Below are 17139 nucleotides of genomic sequence, written 5' to 3'. Positions count from 1 at the left end.
TGGCTCTGTATGAGGTGACGCGTCTTGAAATGGGTCTGTGAGTGTGATCTGTGTGAGATTAAGTTCAATACAGTTCAAGGTCAACGGTTCAGCAGCAGCCTGGGGGAAGAAACTGTTACTGAGACAGGTGGTACGAGATTTGATGCTCTGGTAGCGTTTTTTGGAAGGGAGTGGTTGGAACAGGGTATTTGCGGGATGGCTGGTGTCTTTAATGATTTTGTGGGCTTTTTTCGTACAGCGAGTGGTGTAGATGTGGAGGCTGAGTAGTGCTGTGCCGATGATTTTAGCTGCTGTTTTAACGGTCCTCTGCAACCTGTTGCAGTCCTGAGCGGTCGTGTTACCGTACCACACTGTGATACAGCCAGTTAAGACACTTTCAATTATAGAACTGTAAAAGTGAACTAGTCCCTTTAGGCCACATTTTTTAAGGCGCCTCAAAGTACAGTCGCTGCTGCGCCTTCTTGAGGATGTACTCGGTGTTGAGTGACCATGTGAATGTGTCTGTGATGTGTATGCCCAGGAATTTAAAGTTATCAACTATATCGACAGATGACCCCTTGATGGAAATGGGGGTGTGGATACCTTTGGACTTCCTAAAGTCTACAATGATTTCTTTGGTCTTATTGGTGTTAAGTGAGAGGTTGTTGTTGTCGCAACATAGAGTTAGATCTTTTATCTCCCTCCTCTAGGCCCTCTCGTCACCGTCGGTTATTAATCCGATCACTGTGGTATCATCCGCAAATTTAATTATACGGTTATTATACAAACTGTACAGCAGAGGACTGAGGCAGCAGCCTTGGGGCGCGCCGGTTCTGGTGAGAATTGTGGATGAGCATCTCTGATCTCTCTCCTATGCGTACACACTCGGGCCTGCCTGTCAGAAAATCAAATAGCCAGTTACAGAAAGTTACTCAAAGGTATAGAACTTTTACAGAGCCATAGCCTACACCAGCCACGCTGTACTTAACAAACTGAAGCATAATACCCTACTCTACTGCAAGTCAATAACCATGTTGCACTTGCTCATTCAGTTCAAAGATGTAATCCACAATAGGAAGAGAAACTTTTGAAACGCAATTGCCAATATTCCATCTTTTAGAAACATAATATGTAATATAGAGAGAGGCTGTTTTAAACTTTTAAAAGTAGGGTGATTTTTATCCACCCTCTCATTTTTAACTTTTTTGAGTGCTCGGATTGCTGCCTTTTTTCTAATTATATGTGATATGTCTATGGAGTGTCACTAAATGTTGCCATAACTAAGACAGCTAGTAGGAGCTATCTTCATGCCAGAGCCATAGAGTATAGACAAACTATGTCCAGAGATTAAAATAGGGTGCATTTTGCATCCCAAAACACAGTTACCTCTGCATCCACGATTCCACGGGATGTACTACTGTACTGTTTTTTTATTCTAGTTTATTTTGCTAGCTTTAGTTAAAATAATAATTTCTTCTTCTGTTTTCTACATTAATATAACCACATTATAACCATATATAATGACATGGGAGTTAAATTCTGCAATTTGTAAAAATGGCAAAATATGACTCCTAACGTCATTGAAGTGGGACTCATAAAATGTCCCTGGGACTCATCTAAAAGACCATCCCGGGACTCATTACATTGAAAACCTATTTAGTTACTTCACTGCATGTCTATATGGTGGTTCAACCATCATGGTTCAACAAACCATGTGCATCCCAGATTCGGTACACACAAGGAAGGGACTAAATTAATTTAGCTCCTATGCCACCAAAATGTGGAACGCCCTACCAACAGTCATTAAGACATGCAGATCCCATGACTCCTTCAAAACCGCTCTCAAAGGGCACCTACGGATGGCTGCAATTTGAAACTGGCCCACGTAAAATCTGAATCCCCCACCCACCCCTTTTCCCCCTCACTGTATGTTTACTTCCCTCCTTTTTACCTCCTCTATGATGATTTCCTGTTTTATATAGAAGTGTATATTTGTACGTTTCTAAATGATGAATTGAAAATGGTGGACCCTATTGTAATTAAACAAGTGTAATGCTTGATGGTGTCGTCCACAGTTAACAGCATGCACGCCCCCAGGGGAGTAGACCTATATATGTGCACCATAAAGAACAATCAGGTGAAGAAGAGACATCAATTACTCAAATGTTCAGATTCTCAGAACGGGCTTAAAAGACATCACTGTAACTATGTTTGCATTGCATCACATGTTCACATGTTGCATCACAATTGTACGACAGTCCATTTTCAGACTTTTGCTACATACACGTGTCTTAGTTTCCAGCTCCACAAACCCGTGAGTGTCGCATATCAGCACTGGACTGCTGTGTTTTATTGCTTTTCTTTTCTCTCTATTCATTTTGTACGGGCTACACATTAATTACTATTTTATTATTCATTTTTACAATAACACATGCTGTTTTAGAAGCAAGTTATTTAATATTTAGACTAGACTCTGGATATTCCACTTCCTTCTATTCTATTCACTTAAACTTCTACTCAGCGTTTTGTGAGCACCCCAGACAGTTTTTAAGTTGCTTGATTTAGTATTTAGATATTTGACAAGATATACATTTTAACAGACACGCCCCCTTCCCATACAAACTCATTGTATCTTAAAACATTTTAATCATGTTAGATTAATTGAAAACACCTGCCCTTGGTTCTGGCCCCCGTAAAATCGGAATCCCCAACCCCTTTTTCCCCCCTGTTTCTTTTCCCTTTTTACCTCCTTTATGATGAATTCCTGTTCTGTTCTGTTCTGTTCTTTGGCTATATAGAAGTGTCTATTTGTACGTCTCTAAATGTTTTGATGAATTGAACAAGGTGGACCCTCTTGTAAACAAGTGTAATGCTTTATTGGGTCGTCCACTCACAGTTAACAGTCTTTGTATTGAGTTGTGCTTGAAATGTACTGTAATTCTGCAAACTGTTAATAAATATTTCAATCAATCAATCAATGGTGACTGATAATGTCCTTCTAAAGTGTGGGGATACTACATATTTATTTATTTGGGAAAAAAATAATAATAATAATGATACAAAATATATATAATTTGGAATGTTCATTGTTTCATTCCAGACTGTGTGCGTGGAGTCCAGACAGCAGGTGAAAATGAACTCTCCAGACTCAGCCAGGGATGTTTCTGTTAAACAGGAGGAACCTGAAGACATTTCTATTAAACAGGAACCTGAAGACCTTTCTATTAAACAGGAACCTGAGGACATTTCTATTAAACAGGAACCTGAAGACATTTCTATTAAACAGGAGGAACCTGAAGACATTTCTATTAAACAGGAACCTGAAGACATTTATATTAAACAGGAACCTGAAGACATTTCTATTAAACAGGAGGAACCTGAAGACATTTCTATTAAACAGGAACCTGAAGACATTTCTATTAAACAGGAACCTGAAGACATTTCTATTAAACAGGAGGAACATGAAGACATTTCTATTAAACAGGAGGAACCTGAAGACATTTCTATAAAACATGAACCTGAAGGCCACCCACAACTCAGTAAGTTGCATGTGCTCTCTCATTCTTTTCCTTTTTTCTGTTCTGTTCTGCTCATTTTCAGTTTACAATAACCATTGCATGCAAAGATGATACCATTGTGACAATGATAATATGCTGATGTGTATAGCCATTAATAAAAAAAGAAACTCAAAATACATGCTTAACATTGTTCGTATTACCAAAACCACATATCCTTTGCACAAATCTTACTATAAATGCACCACGTCTCTGTTCAATTTGCACATGTAAAAAATAATTTACATTTTTAGGAATCCAGTATTCACTATTGTGATATTTGTTTCTGCCCCTAGACATCCTGCAGGTGGTTGTTTGTAAAGAGGAGGTTCCCACTAAACAGGAGAGGAGTCCCAGTCTGCTCCAGGAGGAACCAGAGCCTCCACACATTAAAGATAAACACAAGGAGCTACTTCAAAGACCAGAGGAGTCCAATGGGTCAATGTTACTAGCAGTGAAACATGAAGATGACGATGATGATGATGATGAAGACATCTCTGCACACTGCTCTGAAGTTGAAGTTGAACTTGAATCTGACACTGAAGTCACTGAAGACAGTGATGATTGGGAGGAGACCAGTGGAGGTCAGTGTTAAACTCAGGGACAGCAGTGGCGTGCACAGATAGACACTAGGGGTGCCTGCCCTTGCTCCCTGGACAGCAATGTGCCCTTTTGGAAAAAATATCTCACACTATTAAGGCAACCGGCCGGTTCCACGCACTGCACAAGGTGCCCTTTTTTCACTTGAGCACCTGCCCCTCTAAATGTCTGTGCACGCCACTGAGGGACATGGACTACTGGGAGTTTGCATAAGGACTAAATTGGGAGGAAAAATTTACACCTCTGAGCACAGGTCTCCACCAGGCCAGGTAGTGTATTGTAGGAATCAGGCATTTTGTTTAAAACGGGCCACTCCTGCAAACTATGAAAAATCAGAGCGGTCCATCATGTGACTAGAGATAATGTGTACTGATTTGCATGATGTTTGGAAAAAAATCTGTACAATTTAGGCATTTGGCAGATGCTCTTCATCCATAGCGACTTACAGTAAGCAAGAACAAAACATGGCAATACATCAAAATAGTCATCATGAATCATACATAATCAAAGGCGCGATTCATACTCCTATTTTAGAGCCGAATAAAAGTCGGTTCGGCTCTGTAGAGCCTACAATGTGACATCATTTGAGGTTCGGGGGGGGCGGCTACCGTCCTAAAGTCGGCTCTTCGGTGCTACTGAAAATTTCTAACGAGCCGAAATCATTTCGGCACTATAGCGCCGAAACAGCGGTAAAATAGGAGTATGAATCGGCCCTAAGAACCTAACAGTGGAATATCTATATAATGAAACTATACATATGCTATGTCTACATAAAATGCTATCTAAGTTACTGACAGCGGTAGATTGAGTAGGAGTAATATTACAAAAGGGGTTTGTAAAAATCAGCCTCCTGGTGGCATTATAACAAGACAATTTGAAAAACTCTCTCTCGCCCCCCTCTCTATATCTCTCTCTCTCTCTCTCTCTCTCTCTCTCTCTCTCTCTCTCTCTCTCTCAGAAGTTCGGTCCCAGTCTTCCCAGAGTCAATTCTTCTCCTGTTCCGAGTGTTCATACTCCTTCACATCTCAGGTCTTCCTCCATAAACACATCAGGAGGAGACACAATGACCTCTACTTCCAAATGCTGAGGAATGGACAGATCATATCAGCAGCCTGTCAGAAAATCACCAACCTTGTAGCCAGCCAGAAGAAGCAAGGAGACATTGACCATCCAAGATCTTCTTTGAAAAGACGCCAGTATGTTCACTCTGGTGGAAAACGTTTCCATTGTAAACAGTGTGACAAGAGTTACAGTGAGTCAAGTAGTCTGAAGACTCACCAGCGTATCCACACTGGAGAAAAACATTTCTATTGTAAACCTTGTGACAAGAGTTTCAGTAAGATGGGTAACCTGAAGACACACGAGAAGCGTGTCCATGCTGGAGAAAAACCTTTCCAATGTAAACATTGTGACAAGTGTTTTACTGCGTCATCTTCCCTGAAGACACACCAGGTTGCCCACACTGGAGAAAGACCTTTCCCCTGTAAACATTGTGACAAGTGTTTCAGTGACTCAGGTTCACTGTGGAGACACGAGCGTATCCACACTGGAGAAAAACCGTTCCAATGCAAACATTGTGACAAGAGTTTCGGTCAGCCAGGTGACATGAAGAAACACCAGCGTATCCACACCGGAGAAAAACCTTTCCAATGTAAACATTGTGACAAGTGTTTTACTGCATCATCTTCCCTGAAGACACACCAGCTTGCCCACACTGGAGAAAGACCTTTCCCCTGTAAACATTGTGACAAAAGTTTCACAGTTGGAAGTGCTCTGAAGTCACACCTTCGTGTCCACTCCGGAAAATCTTTCCACTGCAAATACTGTAACAACAGTTACAGTTCGCCAGGTTCTCTGAAAAGACACCATTATATCCACACAGGAGAAAAACCTTTCCACTGCAAAGGGTGTGACAAGACTTTCAATAACTCGGGTAACTTTACAAGACACCAGTGCATTCACACCAAGGGCAAACAAGTTCCTCTATAAATTAGCTCACTGGGAGGATCACATTAAACCGCTGTATGTTTTTGACGATTTAATACTTAAATAGCAGGTTTGCTATATCAAGGACAACTTCCTCAACCTATCTTCATATAATTGGTCCTCACTAATGCTATTCTTATCATATGGTACCATTTTTGCAGTGGGTTTCTACCGTTAAACACTACTTGTATGTAGTATGCTGTCCTAAAGTAAAATAAAAAATATATAACACATGTTAACCATTCCAACGCTCTGTTGTATAACCTATACATGTGCATGTGTGCACAGGGAATAATTATGGTATACCGCATGAAAGAACCTGGACTACAGCACTGCATTTATTGTGTGTACTCGGTGTGTGTCTCAGAAGAGGGCTGTGGAAACGATTCAAGATGGAGTGCCGGGATTTTTTTCCACCCTAAAAGATGATCATCAGGAGGTATTATTATATGAGGTATTATATAAACTGGACACTACTCCGTGGTTGCTGAAACCAATAACTTAGTTTAGACATGTAATAAAACGTCTTTGATTTTATTACATCGTCTAAACTAAGTTATTGGTTATGTCCAAAACGTTGACTTCGTTTTAGATTATATTTATTTACTGTCTCTTCAGCAGGATTGCAACAGTCAGTCCATTAACTTTTAGTTCAAAAAGTTGAATTATGAACCATGAACTGATTGTGTCATGCCACATATGCTCTTTTACACCTCAGACGATTGATGTGAATGATGTCTGGGCACCTGTAATTAGTGTTCAGATCAGCTCAATTGATGCCCAGCACACCTGAAACTCTGATCAGTTTGGTAGAGTGTGCAGATCTCCTCTGCCCTTTTCCCCCTCACGTGTGCTTTGAAGAGCCTGTGTGTGTGTGTGTGTGTGTGTACATTGCAAGATTTTACTATTTTTTTAAGTCTGTTTCCCTGCGCCCTGCAGTCGCTTCTCGCCCTTAAGGCGTCTTACTGGTTATTATTATTAAGGGACCAAGAAGTCACGAAGTGACTTCGGTCACTTATTGTTTTTGTGTTTATTTTTCTTCTCCTTCCGCCAAAAATTGCAGTTCTGACTGAATGGTGCAGTCGGTTTTCGCGAAACGCGGTCATCTGGTAGAGGGCCAAATGGTGGCGCTATAGCACTCAATTGAAAATGCAAACTTTGAACGTGAATATCTCATGAACCATTTGACCGTTAGCAATGACACTTTGATACACATATGTGTCTCCTCGTGCCGAACAACTTTCGTGTTCTGACTTTTGACCTCTGACCTTTAGATCACCCGCCATTTTTAATTATATGAAAAACAGTTCAAATGTATCTCCTCCCAGGATCTTTGATCAAAATGCACAAAAACGTCTACACGTGAACTTTGGACCTATACGGACAAATAATTTATTTTAAGTCAAAAAATGAAGTTTTTATGAGCCAATGAAAATTGCTGGTTTGTGAACATTCTTCTTTTGTCCCTACATGCAGCGTCATATGCTTTTGCAACTGTACAGTATGGTAAAGGGTCATGCCAAATAGCACTGAAAGCTATTCCAATAGGTCAAAGGGGGGAGCTATGGCAATTTTTTGAAAATAAAAAATTTGAACAGGCATAACTCATGCCTCGTTGGTCCAAAAGTCATGGCACTTGTTTCCACTTGTTCCTTGACTCATAGGGAACACATGTGTCACTTTGATCAGTACGCTCCGCCCTCGGATCTTCTGCCACTTTGAGCAGTTTAAAAGACGCTTATACCTGATTTTCTGCCTGTTTTTTTGAGCAATTTGCATGAAATGTTCATTGTCTCAGTGTAGCTCAGTCAGTAGAGCTCTTGCCTTCGGACCACAAGTTTGTGTGTTCAAATCCGGGTACTCAACTCAGCTTGTCAGTCTTATTTGTACATATTGTTCTTATTGCGTATTGTCTTCTTTCTTGGTCCCGCCTTATCGCTGCTTGCAGCTATATTTTTGTTTTGTTGTTGTTAGAGGATGCCATTACAGCCATATGCCTATGTATTGCAATTTGGGTGATAATCATTTATATGGTAGAACTGTTTTGTTATTTCTTTCTAGAATGTTACAGTTCAAAAACCTGGAGAACTGGAGAACTTTAAAGTTGCGAATGCCCCTCTTGTTTTCATGATTCTGTTTTTGCAGTTTGGCTTTTTTTTTTCTTTGGATGATTTGAATTTAATCAATGAATATAATAATATTGTAATGTAATATCTTGCTGTGCTCTGTCTACTACATGGGAAGCACTACTTCAATTATTTAACTTATTACATTTCAGACTGGATCCACAATTTGACGTATACACTGACACCACGGCGTGTAAACAGCGCCTCAAACTGTGACTCCGCCCACCACCGGGGGAAGTTGTGATTTGCGCTCGTTCACTGCAATGCAATTTGCGGCATTTTCAAAACAATATTGAGCAGAGTAGCGATTATCAAACGTATTTGCAATGCCATACGTTGAAAGATCTGTTGCCCGTGGACAAGGCACGCTACCTCTGCAAGTTAGATAGCATCGGCATAGATGTTTGTCCGTATGTGATTAAGGATTGGACCAAGTTGCATTGGCAGCCATAGAAAATTCTTACCCCAGGCTAAAACCGGATGTGACGTTTGTGGGCGTTCCTGTCTAGCATTGTTGACACACACTGACACCACGTCAGTGTATGTGTCAACAATGTTATGGGTTATTTTCTTTTTACCAGGCTTACTATATGTACATCATGTAAAGAAAAAATATATTTGCGCTAAAGAAACAGCATAAAACAGTTTGCGGGAAACATATTGGGCTTAAAGGACCACTTCGCCACTATAACAAGGCTTTTCCGCTTTTTACATGCTTTCGTTAGTATGATATCCGTCCATGTAAAAAATATAAATAAACTCTGCAACAAAAGTTCGGAAACTTAACTTTGGTCCATTATTTCTCCACTTTAATAATACCAATTTGTATTGTATTTGATATAATTTTAATCGTTGATTAGTGACCTTTACAACAAGGTATAGATTGTAAGGATCGGGTAGGCCTATAGACTATACCTCGTTGTAAAGGTGACTAATCAACAATTACAATGATATAAAATACAATACCAATTCGTATTATTAAAGTGGAGAAATAATGAACCAACGTTAGGTTTCCGAACTTTTGTTGCTGAGTTTATTTGCATTTGGCGAAACAGTAGCTGAGAAGAAGCACGGGGCACGTTGCGCTCATTTCCAAAAAACCCACAGTGCATTGCGCGATATCAGCTTTATCCTAGGGCAGGTCCAGAAGGCATTACAGGCAGTGGAAGAGTGGGGGGACACCTGGGGCTTTAAGATCTCGGCGCCCAAGTCCAAGTATATCATCTTTGGGTTTAAAAGGAAGCTGCCAGACCTTGGGCTGACCATGTATGGGTCCCCGCTTGAGAAGGTCAAGGCGTTCAAGTTCCTCTGGGTCTGGTTTGAGGAGCGTATGACCTGGGCGGTGCACATTAGTAAAACAGTGGAAAAATGTGAGAAACTGATAAACGTACTGAGAAGCCTGGCACCTAATCTACCAGGCCATGATTAGGCCAGCACTGGATTATGGTAGCGTGGTGTACGGGGCCGCATCCAAGACAGCGCTGGACAGGCTAGACGTCATACAAACCAGGGTGCTGAGGCTCTGCTGTGGGGCCTTTAGGACCTCCCCGGTACCGGCCCTGCTCATCGAGATGGGGGAAATGCCGCTATGGCTAAGGCGTGTCAAACTGGGGCTCCAATACTGGATCAAGCTCAGTGGGAGCAGTCAAACGCTCCCGGCTAGGTGCTTGTTGCAGGAGGAGGAGGGAGGCATGCACGAGCCGTTCATAGCGAGAGTGAACCAGTGGGCCAGGGGACTAGAAATGGGGCGGCATAGCGGAGCACGTAGGCTGGCCCCCAACTCCACCGTGGCTGGTGCCAGAGCTTGATGTAGACTTGAGCTTCCTCCAGGTGGAGGACAAGGGGGAGGTGAGAGCAAGGGTGGAGGAATACCTCAGTAGGGCAGCTAGGGGGGGCAAGACACTAGTCTTCACGGATGGGTCCAGAGACCCTGTTAGCAGGAGGGCAGGGTTTGGGGTCTACGTCGAGCAGCTGGAGCTAGAATACAGTGTCCGCATTTCAGACAACAGCTCGGTGTTCACATCAGAACTTATGGCAATACTGTGGGCGGTTAGATGGGTGGAACAGGGGAGGCCAAAAGAGGTGGTCATTTGTTCCGACTCTGCAGCAGCACTAGAAGCCCTGAAAGGGAGCAAAAGCAAGGCCCGCCCAGACCTAGTCAGAGAAATAGTAAATGCCATGTGTAGAGTAGGGGGGGGGGGGGGGGGGGGGGTGAGGTCACCTTTTGCTGGGTCCCAGGGCATGCGGGGGTAGGAGGGAACGAGAGGGTGGACCTCCTTGCTAAGGGAGGCCTGGGCAGGGAAGTAGACGTCCGACTACCCCTGGGGAGGGTGGAACTCAGGGGGCTAAGCAAAGAGGGTTTGGTGAAGGAGTGGCAGGCGGGGTGGGAGAAGGAGGGCAGGGGTAGGCATTTTCACCATGTCCAGCCAGCTGTAAACAGAGAGTGTGGGTGTAACTTTGCGCCACGCAGGGATGCGGTTAAAGTATGTAGAATGAGTCTGGGGCACTGTGGCCTAAACAAAAACCTACGGCTAATAGGGAAACACGACACCGGGCTATGCCAGTGTGGGCAGCCGGAGACAGTGCGGCACATCTTTTTAGAGTGTAGGATGTATAAGTATAACACAGAAAGACAGGTGCTCTTCTCGAGGATGACAGAGGTAGGAATAGAGGCTCTTTCTATTTGCTCTTTATTTGGCCACAGTGAGAATCACCAGCTGATTACAAAGGCAGTACTGCAGTTCCTGCATAGTACTGGTGTATATAAGAGGATCTGAGTAGGTGAACAAACAAACCAGTGGAGGGCAGTAATACGCCTAGTAGCGTCTACACTGCCGGAAACCCTAAAAGAAGAAGAAGAAGAAGCGATATCAGCTCCGTGAAGACGCTTTTGTAGGCAGCCGCAGCCATATATCTATGGCCGCAGCAGCAGAGATTTCGTGTGTCGTTGATCAAAATGCCTATGTGTTGTGTTGTGCCTGAGTGTGACGACCCCAGAAAGAAGAAGAAAGAAGGGGTCGTCTCGTATCACCGTTTCCCTAAGTCGGATAGGCGTGAGCTTTGTCAGCAGTGGCTGAGAGCTATTAAGAACCCCCGTTACGACGAAAACACAGACCCAGATGTACTCCTCCCTCTTCGGGTGTGCAGTGACCATTTCACAGCAGACGACTTCAACCGAAATATAATGGCGGAGTTGATGGACGAGGGCAAACGTAGGAAACCAAAGGCATTGCTGAAGGACGACGCGGTTCCGTCAGTATTCCCCCAGCCTGAGGCATCAACATCCCTGCCCCTTGTCAAAAGAAGAACAACAGAGGTATGATTGCCATACGATTATACGAAGATGTGTGTTAGTAAATGTAAAACCACGGGCTAGCCACTTTATTGAGTCATTTAACTGGTTGTTGTCTCCACCAGTCCGAAGGCATGGGGAGAGAGTATGTTTTGCACTGTGTGTGTGTGTGTGTGTGTGTGTGTGTGTGTGTGTGTGTGTGTGTGTGTGTGTGTGTGTGTGTGTGTGTGCAGCTAATCTCCGACACCTTTGGCCCGATCCATGCCAAACTGTGCGCACACACTCCCTGGATGCCAATGATGAACTTCTGCCCCAAATATTCCACAACGGCCTGTTATAGTGCCGCCATGAGGCACTAAAAAAACTCATTTCTGTAGATTACTCGTACACATTTTATCCATACATCACACAATTCGTTATACACTATCTCATAGTCATGTGATTGGCTAAGATTGGCTTCCAAAGCTCACATCATTGGTCCGTTTCGAACAAAATGCCACAAATCACAAACAGTGTGCAATTTCCGTGAAATTATACACGCACATTTCCACTAGGCAGAGGACGACATGCCACACATTTTTTTCCAAATCAGCCTGTTTGGATGCAAACATTTTCCCTGCATCCCTCTACATCTGCCGGTTATAGCGCCACCATGAGGCCTATTTCTACGAAACAAATTGTTTATGTTAGTCGCACAGATTTCATCCAAATCTCACGCAAATCGTTACACATGATCTCTATAGTCATGTGATCAAGACAAGTCTGTTGGATCTCCCAGATTCAACACTATTGGCCAAGATTGCCCCAAAGTTTTCAGGAGTGGCCCGTTTTGTACAAAATGCTGCAAATAGCGAACGCAGTGCCCGAGTGCAGTGAAACAGTGCACGCATATTCCCACTAGGCTGAGGAAGCAATGCCACTTGACATTTTTCAAATCAGCCTCATGGTGGTGCTATAACAGGCCAAGTCACATCTTTACATCTGCATCTGCATAAAACTGTCTGCCAGACACCACACACACTCCTATCCTCCTGGTGGAGACCTTTGCCCAGAAGGGCACTTTTTCTAGTTCTAGTCATGTAGCCTAAATGTACAGGTACGTCTTGGGTTATCTTCTAGCTGGTACAATAATAGTGATTCAACTCTTCATTTTGCTAGGACCTCCAGGTGTCAATGGAGAGGGGGTGCTCAAACCCAAAATTGACACCCACTGCATCAGCTGCTGACCTGACCCTGGCGAAAAGTAGGAAAGAGGTATGGTTGGTGTTAAAATGCTGTATAAGCAGCAACGTGTGTGTGTGTCATAACATTTGTAATATACAAGCAAAGGCTATCTATCTATATTCGGAAGTTGGACGATGCGTGGTCACGTCCTGTTTATCAAACAGAGCCAACCGAGTCTAATAGAAGGCAACACAGTCTGCTCTGGGCCGTGGAATAAACCTTGTTTTGACTAAAAATGCCATCTGGGACAATAGGAGATACAGGCCATTGAAAGAAACAGATAATTGTGGATGTTTATGGGCACGACGATCATGATGGCTGTGTTATTGACAACACCAGCTAGCAACCCGATGCTAATAACGTGAGTAGCATTATGACTTGATCAATCAAAAGCACACCAATTGCCGGACATCAACGGCAATGGCGTGGAGCGTAGCATTTATTAATTGCTGTAGATCTATGCGAATGGTGCGGTAACTGTTAATATCTCCCTTATTATTGTGATGTCTGTAAATTAATTTGACGTACCGAAAGTCTCTGATTCTTACTGTGAGAATGAGAATTGAGGATGCTAATACCTTTTTTATTGTTTAGTTTGTAGCTGGAACACCCTCCACTTCTACACCAGGAACCGCAAGCCGACATGGGCTACATATGCTACGTCAATCAGTAAGTGCCATGTTTACCGGGAAAGCATCTGTGTCATTTTATATATTTGTATTGGCTATTAAATAACGGCAGATGTACATGCTCGCAGCACAGCACCAAGTGATGTTCTGTGAGCTTACATCGGCTATTTTTGAACCACTGATTTAGAAGCCATTTGTAGAATCGGCCTCAGATCCTAATGGGTTAAATGAGACATTATCAACTGTCAATGTTGGTGTGGTCAGTGTGTTAGCTTCTTTCTTTTTTTCTCCACATTTTCTTTTACAATTAGGCTCTTATGGACACCAGTAGCAGCAGTGGTGAAGTACTTGACCTCAAGGTTCCAGCGTCTATCCCTGAAGATGACTCAAGCGCCACCGCCACCCCAGTTTTATCTCAGGAGGAGGTGAAGGTGAATGGTTGGCAGGAGCCGAAGGTGATTGTTTATGAGTCCAGGATCAAAGAACTCTTCAGGATGTGTCAGCACTGTGGAAAGCCCATAAATGAAACACACATGACCTATGTCCGGGCACAGATGAAGGTTCGATGGGACTGCCTTGGAGGACACTCTGGCATTTGGACTTCATCTCCTGAAATGAGTGCTGCCTCTGTGCTGTTCACGGGGAGCACCATCACAGAGTTGGTGGATTGGGTTGCACCCAATCAGCAGATGACCCAACCCACCACCTTCTATGACATGCAGAAGTCATACTTCGGTCCTGCCATTGAGAAACAATATGCAGCACAGAGGCACGAGATCCCGGCCAGCGTTGAAGAGGAGGACCGGAAAGACGGACCCGGATCATCCAAGCCAATCCACCTGTCCGGAGATGGAAGGTGTGTATGAAGAATGTAAAAGAAACATCAGAAATTGTACTTTATACACAATGAAAATGAAACAGTATTAGTTTTGGATTCATTCCATTGATTGAGCGTTTTTTTATTTTTTTTTACTTCATCACTTCAGATCCCTACCAAATGCAGCATAGAACCATAATGTGAGAAAATGGCCACCGATCGGATTAAAATGCTTTTTATTGAACAATACGTATGATATGGGTACCTAATACCCGGCCGAGGAGGATTGTAACATCCGTGGTCCTCGGGTGATCATAAACAACCAAGCTCTTGCAGCAGCAATATTTATTGTATATATATATATTGTTTTGTTGCATGCTGTTGATTTCAACATGACTTTATGACGTACCATTTGTTTTCGATTTGCATGCAGCAAAATTATGTTTCTCCTAAAGACAGCAGAAATTCATAAGCATATAAGAATATAATACTATGCTCAATCTAAATAAATAATTCCTATAAAACTAGAATAATTCATGTCATGAAAAACAAGCATAACCAGAATAAAGACTGAATGAAATTAATAGATATAGTTCATCTCATCTTTTCTAATACATAGTTGATTTCATTATTATTGTATCCCTATTCCCTATAGTTACATCAGTCTTTATTGTAGCATTATATAATGGTGGATGGTGATGGATGATGGATAGTGGAGGGCAAGGTGTATAGCGTCTATACATCGTATTCTGTAGGCCTATATTGTGCATGCAGTCGTGCACACATATAGATTAGTTTCATGAGTGCACCTGCGATATGTGCTTAAGTTAAATTGTTAGTTAAGTAAACGTAACAATATCGAGTGGGTCCCCCCCTCCCTCTGAACTCTGCAGACCAGAGAGAAGCCTTGGCAGAGACAGAGGGAGTATATTGTCTGTTGATGTTGTCTGTTTTCTTAAACCTGACACTGCAAGTCAAATTCTAAACCATGTTAGACTTGCTCATCCCATTATGTTTCAGTTCAAGCTAAAATATATAATCTACAGTGGTGTAAAGTAACCATGTACATAGTAACCCTGGACACTCAAGAAACCGCCCCCGCTGCCACCCTTAGATCTCCATATATGGAGCTGACCTGTTCCGACATTCCATATGTTGATCTGACCTCATCAAACCCTGTACACTCAAGACATGCTCCATATATGGCCAGACCTCATCAAACCCTGTACACTCAAGACATGCTCCATATATGGCCAGACTTCATCAAACCCTGTACAATTATGACATGCTCCATATATGGCCAGACCTCATCAAACCCTGTACACTCATGACATGCTCCATATATGGCCAGACCTCATCAAGCCCTGTCCACAACATATGGAATGAATTCTGTACTGGCCATATATGCGCGTCTTGAGTGTACTTGAGGGTTTGATGAGATCAGATCAACATATGGAATGTTTGATCTGATCTCATCAAACCCTCAAGTACACTCAAGACGCGCATATATGGCCAGTACAGAATTCATTCCATATGTTGATCTGACCCCCCATGCCAAAGCGCCAGCGCTCGCCCAGCGTGCATACCTTCTCGCCCTCACGACGTCTTACTGGTTACTTTTACTTAAGTAAAACATTTTAGTACTTTTTCCATCACTGGTAATCCACAATGGAACAGAATATAAAGTAAATATGATGACCCTTCATCGATCATAAACAAATTGGTTACCTTTGCCTCATTCACTTTAGTTTAGACCATTATTTGAATCACATGAGGCAATATTTTGATATTTCTTCCTAAATGAAGCATGTTTTCGTCCCTAATGCATCAATACCATAATCTCAAGATTGTCTTTACATAGTAGTATTGTTGTTCTTGACACCATGGTCTCCAGTTATTAAAGTCCTTATTCACTTAATTTCAGACCGGTGTGTGTGGAGTCCAGACTGCAGGTGAAGATGAACTCTCCAGACTCAGACAGGGACGTTTCTATCAAACGGGAACCTGAAGACGTTTCTATGAAACAGGAACCTGAAGACCACGCACTCAGTAAGTTTCATTTTCTCTTCTTTTCTATAATATGTAATATACAATACAATGACAAAAACATCATGACAGTGATAATATCCTGATATGTATCATGTCATCAGAATATCTTAAGGCACATCATATTTTGCTCAAGTGCAATGCCAATCACAGATAAAGCCGCTATATGTACGTCATAAAACATCTAGAAATGGTCTGTGAGTCTGAACTGTAACATATACTGTAGGCCTACATTCACACATATCTGACAGGATTTGGGCACCTTTTTATTTGGTGCGCTATCCACTTAGATCAACATCATGAAAATGAAGGCACTGGGTCGCACACAGTGACGAGAGCGAATCTTAACTCATTTTTGTATTCTCTATACAAACACAAAAAGAATGACAGATGTTTCGGTTATCCAGCCAGAGAGTTGCACTGATGTTTTTTTTTTTTATGTTTTGCACTGTGTGTGTGCGTGTGCGTTTGTGTGCGTGCGCGCGTCTGGAGAGAGTTGCACTGATGTTTTTTTTTTATGTTTTGCACTCCGTCCATGTGTGTGTGTGTGCGTGCATACTGCATGTGTGTGTGTGTGTGCGCGTCTGTTACCAGCTAATCTCCGGCACCGTTAACCCGATCGATGCCAAATTTTGCACACACTCCCTGGATGCCAACGATGAACCTCTGCCCCACATTTTCCAGAACGGCCTGTTATCGCGTCACCAGGGGGCCGACTTTTGAAAAACACATTCTTGGTTCAAATATTGGACAGATCCAGTTAGGATGGAATATGAAATGGATGGAATATGAAATATTGGACAGATCCGTCTTGAACACATGACTATAGAGATAGTGTGTACTGTGTAACAATTTGCGGGAGTTTTGGACAGAATCTGGAGGAGTA

General features: G+C 42.6%; 2 protein-coding genes across 6 annotated transcripts in view; both read left to right on the top strand.

Moving 5' to 3' along the window:
• LOC306927432 (uncharacterized protein) overlaps nt 1-17139 on the top strand; it is a gene marked incomplete at its 3' end in the record, with an annotated part of 84007 nt that overhangs the window by 793 nt on the left and 66075 nt on the right. The window contains exons 2-5 of one of the 4 annotated variants that reach the window (XM_079507171.1): nt 2055-2116; nt 3080-3518; nt 3830-4117; nt 5092-6432. In XM_079507171.1, the coding sequence (XP_079363297.1) occupies nt 2063-2116; nt 3080-3518; nt 3830-4117; nt 5092-6122 (1812 nt within the window). In that variant the 5' untranslated portion in view covers nt 2055-2062. Of the gene's footprint in view, nt 1-2054; nt 2117-3079; nt 3519-3829; nt 4118-5091; nt 6436-17139 lie in introns of those variants that run through there. The other 3 variants (XM_079507174.1, XM_079507173.1, XM_079507172.1) reach the window with 3 other exon arrangements.
• Nucleotides 11160-17139, top strand: part of LOC306928001 (uncharacterized protein) — a 55155-nt gene continuing 49175 nt past the window's right edge. For both annotated transcript variants that reach the window (XM_079507921.1, XM_079507922.1), the window contains exons 1-5: nt 11160-11561; nt 12696-12791; nt 13356-13430; nt 13702-14246; nt 16132-16256. In XM_079507921.1, coding sequence (XP_079364047.1) covers nt 11202-11561; nt 12696-12791; nt 13356-13430; nt 13702-14246; nt 16132-16256 — 1201 coding nt within the window. In that variant the 5' untranslated portion in view covers nt 11160-11201. The remainder of the gene's footprint in view (nt 11562-12695; nt 12792-13355; nt 13431-13701; nt 14247-16131; nt 16257-17139) is intronic.

This window comes from Electrona antarctica (assembly GCF_951216825.1).
Source record: "Electrona antarctica genome assembly, chromosome: 8".
Classification (NCBI taxonomy): domain Eukaryota; kingdom Metazoa; phylum Chordata; class Actinopteri; order Myctophiformes; family Myctophidae; genus Electrona; species Electrona antarctica.
Note: the sequence above shows the minus strand (reverse complement) of the source record. Positions and strands in the feature narration are given on the sequence as shown.